This window comes from Stegostoma tigrinum, chromosome 46 (genome assembly GCF_030684315.1).
Source record: "Stegostoma tigrinum isolate sSteTig4 chromosome 46, sSteTig4.hap1, whole genome shotgun sequence".
Taxonomy (NCBI): domain Eukaryota; kingdom Metazoa; phylum Chordata; class Chondrichthyes; order Orectolobiformes; family Stegostomatidae; genus Stegostoma; species Stegostoma tigrinum.
Window position 1 is genome coordinate 7,368,267 of NC_081399.1, and position 13,223 is coordinate 7,381,489.

General features: G+C 54.3%; 1 protein-coding gene across 1 annotated transcript in view; it reads right to left on the bottom strand.

Annotated features, from left to right (window-relative positions):
- The window catches only part of prpf19 (pre-mRNA processing factor 19), a 42,166-nt gene that overhangs the window by 10,932 nt on the left and 18,011 nt on the right, over positions 1 to 13,223 (bottom strand). The window contains exons 6-9 of the mRNA XM_059642827.1: positions 12,919 to 12,981; positions 12,018 to 12,059; positions 7,022 to 7,096; positions 5,303 to 5,378 (exon numbers count right to left, since the gene is read on the bottom strand). Of these exons, the coding sequence (XP_059498810.1) occupies positions 5,303 to 5,378; positions 7,022 to 7,096; positions 12,018 to 12,059; positions 12,919 to 12,981 (256 nt within the window). The remainder of the gene's footprint in view (positions 1 to 5,302; positions 5,379 to 7,021; positions 7,097 to 12,017; positions 12,060 to 12,918; positions 12,982 to 13,223) is intronic.

Sequence of the window (13,223 nt, forward strand, 5' to 3'; positions counted from 1 at the left end):
TTAGCACGGCCAACCCACCCTAACCCGCACATCCCTGGGCACTACGGGACAATTTAGCACGGCCAACCCACCCTAACCCGCACATCCCCGGGCACTACGGGACAATTTAGCACGGCCAATCCACCCTAACCTGTACATCCCTGGGACACTATGGGATAATTTAGCACGGCCAACCCACCCTAACCCGCACATCCCTGGGCTCTATGGGACAATTTAGCACGGCCAATCCACCCTAACCTGTACATCCCTGGGACACTATGGGATAATTTAGCACGGCCAACCCACCCTAACCTGTACATCCCTGGACACTATGGGACAATTTAGCACGGCCAACCCACCCTAACCCGCACATCCCTGGGCTCTATGGGACAATTTAGCACGGCCAACACACCCTAACCCGCACATCCCTGGGCACTATGGGACAATTTAGCACGGCCAATCCACACTAACCCGCACATCCCTGGGCACTATGGGGCAATTTAGCACGGCCAACCCACCCTAACCCACACATCCCTGGGCACTACGGGACAATTTAGCACGGCCAACCCACCCTAACCCGCACATCCCTGGGCACTATGGGACAATTTAGCACGGCCAATCCACCCTAACCCGCACATCCCTGGGCACTACGGGACAATTTAGCACGGCCAACCCACCCTAACCTGCACATCCCTGGGCACTATGGGGCAATTTAGCACGGCCAACCCACCCTAACCCGCACATCCCTGGGCACTACGGGACAATTTAGCACGGCCAACCCACCCTAACCCACACATCCCTGGGCACTATGGGACAATTTAGCACGGCCAACCCACCCTAACCCGCACATCCCTGGGCACTACGGGACAATTTAGCACGGCCAACCCACCCTAACCTGCACATCCCTGGGACACTATGGGACAATTTAGCACGGCCAATCCACCCTAACCCGCACATCCCTCGGACACTATGGGACAATTTAGCACGGCCAACCCACCCTAACCTGCACATCCCTGGACACTATGGGACAATTTAGCACGGCCAACCCACCCTTACCTGCACATCCCTGGGCACTATGGGACAATTTAGCACGGCCAATCCACTCTAACCTGCACATCCCTGGGCACTATGGGACAATTTAGCACGGCCAATCCACCCTAACCCGCACATCCCTGGGCACTACGGGACAATTTAGCACGGCCAATCCACCCTAACCCGCACATCCCTGGACACTATGGGACAATTTAGCACGGCCAACCCACCCTAACCTGCACATCCCTGGGCACTATGGGACAATTTAGCACGGCCAATCCACCCTAACCCGCACATCCCTGGGCACTACGGGACAATTTAGCACGGCCAACCCACCCTAACCCGCACATCCCTGGGCACTATGGGGCAATTTAGCACGGCCAACCCACCCTAACCTGCACATCCCTGGGCACTACGGGACAATTTAGCACGGCCAATCCACCCTAATCCGCACATCCCTGGGCACTATGGGACAATTTAGCACGGCCAATCCACCCTAACCCGCACATCCCAGGGCACTACGGGACAATTTAGCACGGCCAACCCACCCTAACCCACACATCCCTGGACACTATGGGACAATTTAGCACGGCCAACCCACCCTAACCCACACATCCCTGGGCACTATGGGACAATTCAGCACGGCCAACCCACCCTAACCCACACATCCCTGGACACTATGGGACAATTTAGCACGGCCAATCCACCCTAACCCGCACATCCCTGGGCACTATGGGACAATTTAGCACGGCCAATCCACCCTAACCTGCACATCCCTGGGCACTATGAGACAATTTAGCACGGCCAATCCACCCTAACCCGCACATCCCTGGGCACTATGGGACAATTTAGCACGGCCAATCCACCCTAACCTGCACATCCCTGGGCACTATGAGACAATTTAGCACGGCCAACCCACCCTAACCCGCACATCCCTGGACACTACGGGACAATTTAGCACGGCCAATCCCACCCTAACCCGCACATCCCTGGGCACTACGGGACAATTTAGCACGGCCAACCCACCCTAACCCGCACATCCCTGGGCACTATGGGACAATTTAGCACGGCCAATCCACACTAACCCGCACATCCCTGGGCACTATGGGGCAATTTAGCACGGCCAACCCACCCTAACCCACACATCCCTGGGCACTACGGGACAATTTAGCACGGCCAACCCACCCTAACCCGCACATCCCTGGGCACTATGGGACAATTTAGCACGGCCAATCCACCCTAACCCGCACATCCCTGGGCACTACGGGACAATTTAGCACGGCCAACCCACCCTAACCTGCACATCCCTGGGCACTATGGGGCAATTTAGCACGGCCAACCCACCCTAACCCGCACATCCCTGGGCACTACGGGACAATTTAGCACGGCCAACCCACCCTAACCCACACATCCCTGGGCACTATGGGACAATTTAGCACGGCCAACCCACCCTAACCCGCACATCCCTGGGCACTACGGGACAATTTAGCACGGCCAACCCACCCTAACCTGCACATCCCTGGGACACTATGGGACAATTTAGCACGGCTAATCCACCCTAACCCGCACATCCCTGGGACACTATGGGACAATTTAGCACGGCCAACCCACCCTAACCTGCACATCCCTGGACACTATGGGACAATTTAGCACGGCCAACCCACCCTTACCTGCACATCCCTGGGCACTATGGGACAATTTAGCACGGCCAATCCACTCTAACCTGCACATCCCTGGGCACTATGGGACAATTTAGCACGGCCAATCCACCCTAACCCGCACATCCCTGGGCACTACGGGACAATTTAGCACGGCCAATCCACCCTAACCCGCACATCCCTGGACACTATGGGACAATTTAGCACGGCCAACCCACCCTAACCTGCACATCCCTGGGCACTATGGGACAATTTAGCACGGCCAATCCACCCTAACCCGCACATCCCTGGGCACTACGGGACAATTTAGCACGGCCAATCCACCCTAACCCGCACATCCCTGGGCACTATGGGACAATTTAGCACGGCCAACCCACCCTAACCCGCACATCCCTGGGCACTATGGGACAATTTAGCACGGCCAATCCACCCTAACCCGCACATCCCTGGGCACTACGGGACAATTTAACACGGCCAATCCACCCTAACCTGCACATCCCTGGGCACTACGGGACAATTTAGCACGGCCAACCCACCCTAACCTGCACATCCCTGGACACCATGGGACAATTTAGCACGGCCAACCCACCCTAACCCGCACATCCCTGGGACACTATGGGACAATTTAGCACGGCCAACCCACCCTAATCCGCACATCCCTGGGCACTACGGGACAATTTAGCGCAGCCAACCCACCCTAACCTGCACATCCCTGGGCACTATGGGACAATTTAGCACGGCCAACCCACCCTAACCTGCACATCCCTGGGCACTACGGGACAATTTAGCACGGCCAACCCACCCTAACCCGCACATCCCTGGGCACTACGGGACAATTTAGCACGGCCAACCCACCCTAACCCGCACATCCCTGGGCACTACGGGACAATTTAGCACGGCCAATCCACCCTAACCCGCACATCCCTGGGCACTATGGGACAATTTAGCACGGCCAACCCACCCTAACCCGCACATCCCTGGGCACTATGGGACAATTTAGCACGGCCAATCCACCCTAACCCGCACATCCCTGGGCACTACGGGACAATTTAACACGGCCAATCCACCCTAACCTGCACATCCCTGGGCACTACGGGACAATTTAGCACGGCCAACCCACCCTAACCTGCACATCCCTGGACACCATGGGACAATTTAGCACGGCCAACCCACCCTAACCCGCACATCCCTGGGACACTATGGGACAATTTAGCACGGCCAACCCACCCTAATCCGCACATCCCTGGGCACTACGGGACAATTTAGCACAGCCAACCCACCCTAACCTGCACATCCCTGGGCACTATGGGACAATTTAGCACGGCCAACCCACCCTAACCTGCACATCCCTGGGCACTACGGGACAATTTAGCACGGCCAACCCACCCTAACCTGCACATCCCTGGGCACTACGGGACAATTTAGCACGGCCAACCCACCCTAACCTGCACATCCCTGGACACCATGGGACAATTTAGCACGGCCAATCCACCCTAACCCGCACATCCCTGGGCACTATGGGACAATTTAGCACGGCCAACCCACCCTAACCCACACATCCCTGGGCACTACGGGACAATTTAGCACGGCCAACCCACCCTAACCTGCACATCCCTGGGCACTACGGGACAATTTAGCACGGCCAACCCACCCTAACCTGCACATCCCTGGACACCATGGGACAATTTAGCACGGCCAACCCACCCTAACCTGCACATCCCTGGGCACTACGGGACAATTTAGCACGGCCAACCCACCCTAACCTGCACATCCCTGGGCACTACGGGACAATTTAGCACGGCCAACCCACCCTAACCTGCACATCCCTGGACACCATGGGACAATTTAGCACGGCCAATCCACCTAACCTGCACATCCTTGGACTGTTGGAGGAAACCCACACAGACAGTCAGTCACACACACACACACACACACACACACAGGGTGGGATTGAACCCGGGTCCCTGATGCCGTGAGGCAGCAACGCTAACCACAGAGCCATCATGCCACCCCCCCCCCCCATAGGTTGTTTTGGGTACTAGTCTAGTAATCGCTCTCTGAATTGTTTTTAACAAATTTCCACCTCTCCTCAAATCAGGGCCGAACACCGCACATAGCATTCCCGATGCAGTCTCACTGGTGTTGTGTATAACCGAAATAGGTGCTTCTATTTTCAACCCTCTCTGGGATGAATGATTACACCCTAAGGCCTTTCTCGATGACCTGCTGTACGCGTGTAACAGACCAGTTGTGACTCATGTACCAGGATTGCCCAGATCCCTCTGCACTGCGGGACTCTCGCTGTTTAAATAAATTCCTTCTACCAAAGGGAGAATTTTGCATTTCCCGGACAGTGGAGGGCATTTCCACATCTCTGCACGTTCGCTTAACCTGCAGCTTCAGGGAGAGCCTGCCCCTGCTTCATACGTCTGATGGCCAGGCTACAGGAGCACTAGGCCGAGGTGAGGTACTCGCACCTCACTGAGGCTGGCGTCCCTTACTGCGTCCGGTACCACCAAAAAAACGCAATATCAAGGGCCGCAATCGGCAAGAGGTCGGCCCGCAGCACGACAGGCATGCAGGCCTGACAGGCCAAGGAGGGAGCTGGCAGGACCCCCTGACGCACCACCTACCAGTAAGCACTTTGGCCGTGTCCGATGGGCAAAGGTCGAGAGCCAGGATGCCAGGGACACTGGCGCTGTGCAGACCCTGTAAGTGACAGAGAGAGAGATAGCACGGTGAGAGGAGATGGATCACAGCCTCAGTCACACACAAGCACCAAGTGTACCTGGTGGGCGGGGAGGCCGAACGTCGACCCACGCACACCCCGAACTAGCGCTTCCACCTCATCGTCACGGATTCCCACCACTCCGTTTATCGCCTCAGCGTCTCAGACCTCAAAACCACAGTCAGAATACTCATTCACACTGCATCCGCTACATTCCCTCCCTTTCTCTGGAACCCCCTCCACCCCCCTCCCTATCTCTGTAACCCCCTCCATCCCCTATACCCCTCCCTATCTCTGTCACCCCCTCCATCCCCTATACCTCTCCCTATCTCTGGAACCCCCTCCACCCCCCTCCCTATCTCTGTAACCCCCTCCATCCCCTATACCCCTCCCTATCTCTGTCACCCCCTCCATCCCCTATACCCCTCCCTTTCTCTGGAACCCCCTCCACCCCCCTCCCTATCTCTGTAACCCCCTCCATCCCCTATACCCCTCCCTATCTCTGTCACCCCCTCCATCCCCTATACCCCTCCCTATCTCTGTCACCCCCTCCATCCCCTATACCCCTCCCTATCTCTTTCACCCCCTCCATCCCCTATACCCCTCCCTATCTCTGTCACCCCCTCCATCCCCTATACCCCTCCCTATCTCTGTCACCCCCTCCATCCCCTACACCCCCTCCCTATCTCTGTCACCCCCTCCATCCCCTATACCCCTCCCTATCTCTGTCACCCCCTCCATCCCCTATACCCCTCCCTATCTCTGTCACCCCCTCCATCCCCTACACCCCCTCCCTATCTCTGTCACCCCCTCCATCCCCTATACCCCTCCCTATCTCTGTCACCCCCTCCATCGCCTATACCCCTCCCTATCTCTGTCACCCCCTCCATCCCCTATACCCCTCCCTATCTCTGTCACCCCCTCCATCCCCTACACCCCCTCCCTATCTCTGTCACCCCCTCCATCCCCTATACCCCTCCCTATCTCTGTCACCCCCTCCATCCCCTATACCCCTCCCTATCTCTGTCACCCCCTCCATCCCCTATACCCCTCCCTATCTCTGTCACCCCCTCCATCCCCTCCCTATCTCTGTCACCCCCTCCATCCCCTATACCCCTCCCTATCTCTGTCACCCCCTCCATCCCCTACACCCCCTCCCTATCTCTGTCACCCCCTCCATCCCCTATACCCCTCCCTATCTCTGTCACCCCCTCCATCCCCTATACCCCTCCCTATCTCTGTCACCCCCTCCATCCCCTATACCCCTCCCTATCTCTGTCACCCCCCCCATATCTCTGTAACCTCCTATAATCCTTTGAGATCTCTGGCCACCACTCCTGCGCCCAGTTCCACTCTCTAGTTCCTCCTGTGGTTTTAATCGCTCCACCAGTGGGTGGTTAGAGGCAGTCACCAGCCTTTGCCCCCCCCCTCAGGTCTTGGAACTCACTCTGTTATCCTTTCCCTTCGACAGAATATGCCTTTCACCAAAGCTGTTGCTCACCCCATCCTCGTGGCTGCTAACCTGTTTCAGGAATAAGTCTGCTCGACAAAGGGCCCCAGGATGATTTGGGCCTGACCGGGCGCTACGGCCTCGCAACTTACTGGCGCAATTCGGGGAACTTACCACATGGGAGGCAACCTGCCGATACTTGCTGAAATCTTCACCCCTCACCAGCTCCTCGGGGACAGTCTTGCCTCTCTGGAAGAGACAGCCATGTAACAATGTCAGAGGAGCTACAGCACTTATGCACGGCTTGTGCCATGGATCTCCACCCCAACATCCGCACTCTCACTGCGCCAGTTCGCACAAGGTATGGCGTGTTCGAAATGACTGCTCCTTTGCAAACACGGCCTGGCCCTCAGCCATCACCCCAGCGCCATGCCTACCCCGCACCCCTTCAGAAAAATTGCTGTTCCATCGATCCCCCAGTTGAGACAACCAGCCCCATTCAGCCCGCCCCAGCATTTATTCCCCTGCCCCTAGTTGCCCCCCCTTGAGAAGGTAGTGGGGAGCTGCCTTCTTGAACTGCGGCAGTCCATGTGCTGTGGGTTGACACACAGTGTCCTCTCAGGGAGGGAATCCCAGGGATTCTGACCCAGCGACACTGAGGGAACGGCCCATATATTTCCAAGTTGGGACAGGGAGGGAGCTTATCAAAAAGACAGGGAGGGGGTGGGGTTGCCTTGTCAGTTAAGAATGAAATTAAATCTACGGCACTAAATGACATAGGGTCAGAAGATGTGGAGACTGTGTTGGAGGAATTGAGGAACCACAAAGGCAAAAAAACTATAATGGGAGTTATGTACAGACCCCCTAACAGTGATCAGGACCAGGGGCGCAAGATGCACCGAGAAATAGATAGGGCATGTCAGAAAGGGAAGGTCACAGTGATCATGGGGGACTTCAATATGCAGGTGGACTGGGTGAATAATGTTGCCAGTGGATCCAAAGAAAGGGAATTCATGGAATGTTTGCAGGATGGCTTTTTGGAACAGCTTGTGATGGAGCCCACAAGGGAGCAGGCTATTCTGGACTTAGTGCTATGTAATGAGCCAGACTTTATAAAAGATCTTAAAGTAAGGGAACACTTAGGAGGCAGCGATCATAATATGGTAGAGTTCAGTCTGCAGTTTGAAAGAGAGAAGGCAAAATCGGATGTAATGGTGTTACAGTTAAATAAAGGTAATTACAGGGGCATGAGAGAGGAATTGACAAAAATCGACTGGAAGCAGAGCCTAGCGGGGAAGATAGTAGAGCAACAATGACAGGAGTTTCTGGGTGTAATTGAGGACACAGTACAGAGGTTCATCCCAAAGAAAAGAAAGAAAAGAAAGATTATCCGGGGTGGGATTAGACAGCCATGGCTGACAAAGGAAGTCAGGAAATATATCAAAGAAAAAGAGACAGCCTATAAAGTGGCCAAGAGCACTGGGAAATCAGAAGATTGGGAAGGCTACAAAAACAAACAGAGGATAACAAAGAGAGCAATAAGGAAGGAGAGGATCAAATATGAAGGTAGGCGAGCTAGTAATATTAGAAATGATAGTAAAAGCTTCTTTCAATACATAAGAAACAAACGAGAGGCAAAAGTAGATGTTGGGCCGCTCCAAATTGATGCTGGAAGCTAGTGATGGGAGATAAGGAAATAGCTGAAGAACTTAATAAGTACTTTGCGTCAGTCTTCACAGTGGAAGACATGAGTAGTATGCCAACAATTAGGGAGAGCCAGGGGGCAGAGTTGAGTATGGTAGGCATTACAAAAGAGAAAGTGCTAGAAAAGCTAAAGGGTCTAAAAATTACTAAATCTCCTGGCCCCGATGGGCTACATCCTAGAGTTCTGTGGGAGGTGGCTGAGGAAATAGCGGAGGCTTTGGTTGTGATCTTTCAAAAGTCGCTGGAGTCCGGGAAAGTCCCAGATGATTGGAAAATTGCTGTTGTAAACCCCCTGTTTAAGAAAGGATCAAGGCAAAGGATGGAAAATTATAGGCCGATTAGCCTAACCTCGGTTGTTGGTAAAATTCTAGAATCCATTGTTAAGGATGAGATTTCTAAATTCCTGGAAGTGCAGGGTCAGATTAGAACAAGTCAGCATGGTTTTAGTAAGGGGATGTCGTGCCTGACAAACCTGTTAGAATTCTTTGAAGAGGTAACAAGTATGTTAGACCAGGGAAACCCAGTGGATGTCATTTATCTAGACTTCCAAAAGGCCTTTGATACGGTGCCTCACGGGAGGCTGCTGAGCAAGGTGAGGGTCCATGGTGTTCGAGGTGAGCTACTGGCTTGGACTGAGGATTGGCTGTCTGACAGAAGGCAGACAGTTGGGATAAAAGGCTCTTTTTCGGAATGGCAACCGGTGACAAGTGGTGTCCCGCAGGGTTCAGTGTTGGGGCCGCAGCTGTTCACCTTATATATTAATGATCTGGGGCATTCTGGCGAAGTTTGCCGATGACACGGGGATAGGTGGACAGGCAGGTAGTACTGAGGAGGTGGGGAGGCTGCAGAAAGACTTAGACAGTTTAGGAGAGTGGTCCAGGAAATGCCTGATGAAATTCAACGTGAGCAAATATGAGGTCTTGCACTTTGGAAAAAAGAATACAGGCATGGACTATTTTCTAAACAGTGAGAAAATTCATAAAAAAGTACAAAGGGATCTGGGAGTGTTGGTCCAGAATTCTCTAAAGGTTAACTTGCAGGTAGAGTCTGTGATTAAGAAAGCGAATGCAATGTTGTCGTTTATCTCAGGAGGGTTGGAATATAAAAGCAGCGATGTGCTTCTGAGACTTGATAAAGCTCTAGTTTTGCCCCATTTAGAATACTGTCCCCAATTTTGGGCCCCACACTTCAGGAAGGACATACCAGCCCTGGAGCATGTCCAGCGGAGATTCACACGGATGATCCCTGGAATGGTAGGTTTAATGTATGATGAATGGCTAAGGATCCTGGGATTGTATTCGTTAGAGTTTAGAAGGTTGAGGGGAGATCTAATAGAAACTTACAGGATAATGTATGGTTTAGAATGGGTGGACGCTGGGAAGTTGTTTCCGTTAGGCGGGGAGACTAGGGCCTGTGGGCACAGGCTTAGAATTAGAGGGGGTAAATTTAAAACGGAAATGAGGAGACATTTCTTCAGCCAGAGAGTGGTGGGCCTGTGGAATTCATTGCCACGGAGCGCAGTGGCGGCCGAGACGTTAGATGTCTTCAAGGCAGATTTTGATAAATTCTTGATCTCACAAGGAATCAAGGTCTACAGGGAGAGTGCAGGGAAGTGGAGTTGAAATGCCCATCAGCCATGATTAATGGTGGATTGGACTTGATGGGCTGAATGGCCTTACTTCCACTCCTAAGTCTTATGGCTTGGAGGGGAACTTGCAGGGGGTGGGAGTCCACCTTGTCCTTCTGGGTGCAAGTGGGTCGTGGAGTTTGGAAATGTGCTGTCTGAGGATCTTTGGTGAATCTCTGCAGCGCATCTTATAGATGGTACACACTGCTGCGGCTGAGTGTCGGGGCGAGGGGGCGGGATGTTTGTGGATGTGGTGTCAGTCGAGCGGGGGCTGCTTTGTCCTGGATGGTGTCGAGCTTCTTGAGTATTTGTTGGAGCTGCCCTCATCCAGGGGCAAGAGGGGAGTATCCCATCACCCTCCTGCCTTATACATGGTGGGACAGGCTTTGGGGTGAGTCAGGACAGGAGTTACTCGCTGCAGGATTCCCATCCTCTGTCCTGCTCTTGTAGCCGCTGTGTTTATGTGGTGGGTCCAGTTGAGTTTCTGGTCAATGGTAATCCCCAGGATGTTGACAGTGGGGGGATTCAGTGACAGTAACACCATTGAATGTCAAGGGGCAGTGGTTAGATTGTCTCATATCGGTGATGGGCACAGTCTGGCATTTGTGTGGCGTGAATGTCACTTGCCCCTTGTCAGCCCGAGCCTGGATATTGTCCAGATCTTGCTGTATTTCGACACGGGCTGCTTCAGTATCTGAGGGAGTCACGAATAGGGCTGAACGCTGTGTAATCATCGGCTAAAATCCCCACTTCTGACCCTATGATGGAGGGAAGGTCATTGATGAAGTAGCTGAAGATGGCTGGGCCGAGGACACTACCCTGAGGAACTCCTGCAGAGACGTCCTGGAGCTGAGATGACTGACCTCCACCAACCACGATCTCTTCCATCGTTCCAGCTAATGACCCCAGCCAATGAAATGTTTTTCCGATTCCCACTGCTTTCAATTTAGCTAGAAATTCTGAATGCCACATTAGGTCGAATGCAGCCTTGATATCAAGGGCTATAGCTCTCAGTTCACCTCTGGAGTTCAGCTCTTTTGTCCATGCTTGAACCGAGGCTGTAATGAGATCAGGAGCTGGGTGGCCCTGGCGGGACCCAAACTGGGTGTCACGGAGCAGGCTATTGCTGAGCAGATGCTGTGTGATAGCCCTGTTACTGACACCTTCCATCACTTTACTGATGGTCGAGTGGAGACTGATGGAGCTGGAATTGGCCGGGTTGGGTGTGTCCTGCTTTTGGGGTACAGACATACTCTGGGCAATTTCCCACCCCGTCGGGTAGATCCCAGTGCTGTAACTGTAGTGGAACAGCTTGGTTAGGGGTAGCAGCAAGTTCTGGAGCTCAAGCCTTCAGTCCTACTGCGGGAATGTTGTCAGGGCCCGTAGCCAGTGTCCAGTGTCTCTGACCGTTTCCTGATATTATGTGGAGTGAATTGAATTGGATGAAGCCTGGTTAATGTAACACTGGGGACCACTGGAGGAGGTCGGCAGTCGGCACTTCTGCTGGAGGACTGCTGCGGTTGCAACCCCCTACCTCATAAAATGGGCAGGTCAGTGCCCCCCCCCACCCGTTTATAAATGGACCATTCTGCTTCACTGATCCCTGATTCTTCCGCAATTTCCTCCGACTACATTTAAAGTGAGCTGCACCCTCGAAAGCCCATTCATGTGGGTCCACTCTTGTCCTTTAACTGGGGAGGGCTCCACTGAGCCCAACCCCTGGCCAAGGCTGTGCGCCAACAAGCACATTGCCTGAAGTCGGGCCACAGACACTGCTCGAGGGGCACAGGCTTCAGCGGAGGAGCTGCCCAGGAACGGATGCCCCAGTGTTACACCTACCTTCTTACGCTCCGTGGTCAGCACAGTTGCCTTATCTTGAAGCTGCATGAATAAAAAACAATAAGAGAGCATGAATATCTCCAGTAACCCACCCCCTCCACACCCCGCCCAGCCCTTACACCCCCTCCCTATCTCTTTAACCCCTCAAGGCCCTACGCCCCCTCTCTATCTCTATAACGCCCTCTGGCCCCTACACCCCCTCCCTATCTCTGTAACCCCCTCCAGCCCCTACACCCCCTCCCTGTCTCTGTAACCCCCTCCGGCCCCTACACCCCCTCCCTGTCTCTGTAACGCCCTCCAGCCCCTACACCCCCTCCCTATCTCTGTAACCCCCTCCAGCCCCTTCACCTCCTCCCTATCTCTGTCACCCCCTCCAGCCCCTACACCCCCTCCCTATCTCTGTAACCCCCTCCAGCCCCTTCACCTCCTCCCTATCTCTGTCACCCCCTCTAGCCCCTAGACCCCCTCCCTATCTCTGTAACCCCCTCCAGCCCCTACACCCCCTCCCTGTCTCTGTCACCCCCTCCAGCCCCTACACCCCCTCCCTATCTCTGTAACCCCCTCCAGCCCCTACACCCCCTCCCTATCTCTGTAACCCCCTCCAGCCCCTACACCCCCTCCCTATCTCTGTAACCCCCTCCAGCCCCTTCACCTCCGTCCCTATCTCTGTAATGCCCTCCCTGTCTCTGTAACCTCACTTAGGGTAAGGTCTGGAATTTCCTTCCTAATTTCTCTCTCTCGCTCTCCCTTCACGATGCTGCCTGAAATCTCCCCATGGGACGCAGCTGGAGGTCAGTCTACACCCCAAAAGAACCTGGTTTGTTTTTGTACTGGGTTTGCAAACCGTTTCTCTGACCCATTGTCCTGACAATGAGGATCCTCAACAGCTCGCTGGACCCACCTTCTGAATGATCTCTGGAGTCATTCCGACCTGCTCCCCGACCTCCATCGGTTCTCCTGCGCCCTGTGTTGGAAGACGAGGCAGAGGATAAGAGTTCGGGCTGGCCAGGAGTCCGGGCCTGAGCAAAAAGCGCAGCCGTGCTGGGCGGGGCTGTTCTCGTTCTCATCAAACCCCCGAGCCCGGACTGGGCCTCGAGGCTCAGGCGTACTGTCTCCAGGCTGGCTGCAGACCTGCCTCAGCACCTCATGGTGGGGATGTCGATGGGGATAACGTGGGGAAAACTGGGATCGTTCTCCTGGCAGCCG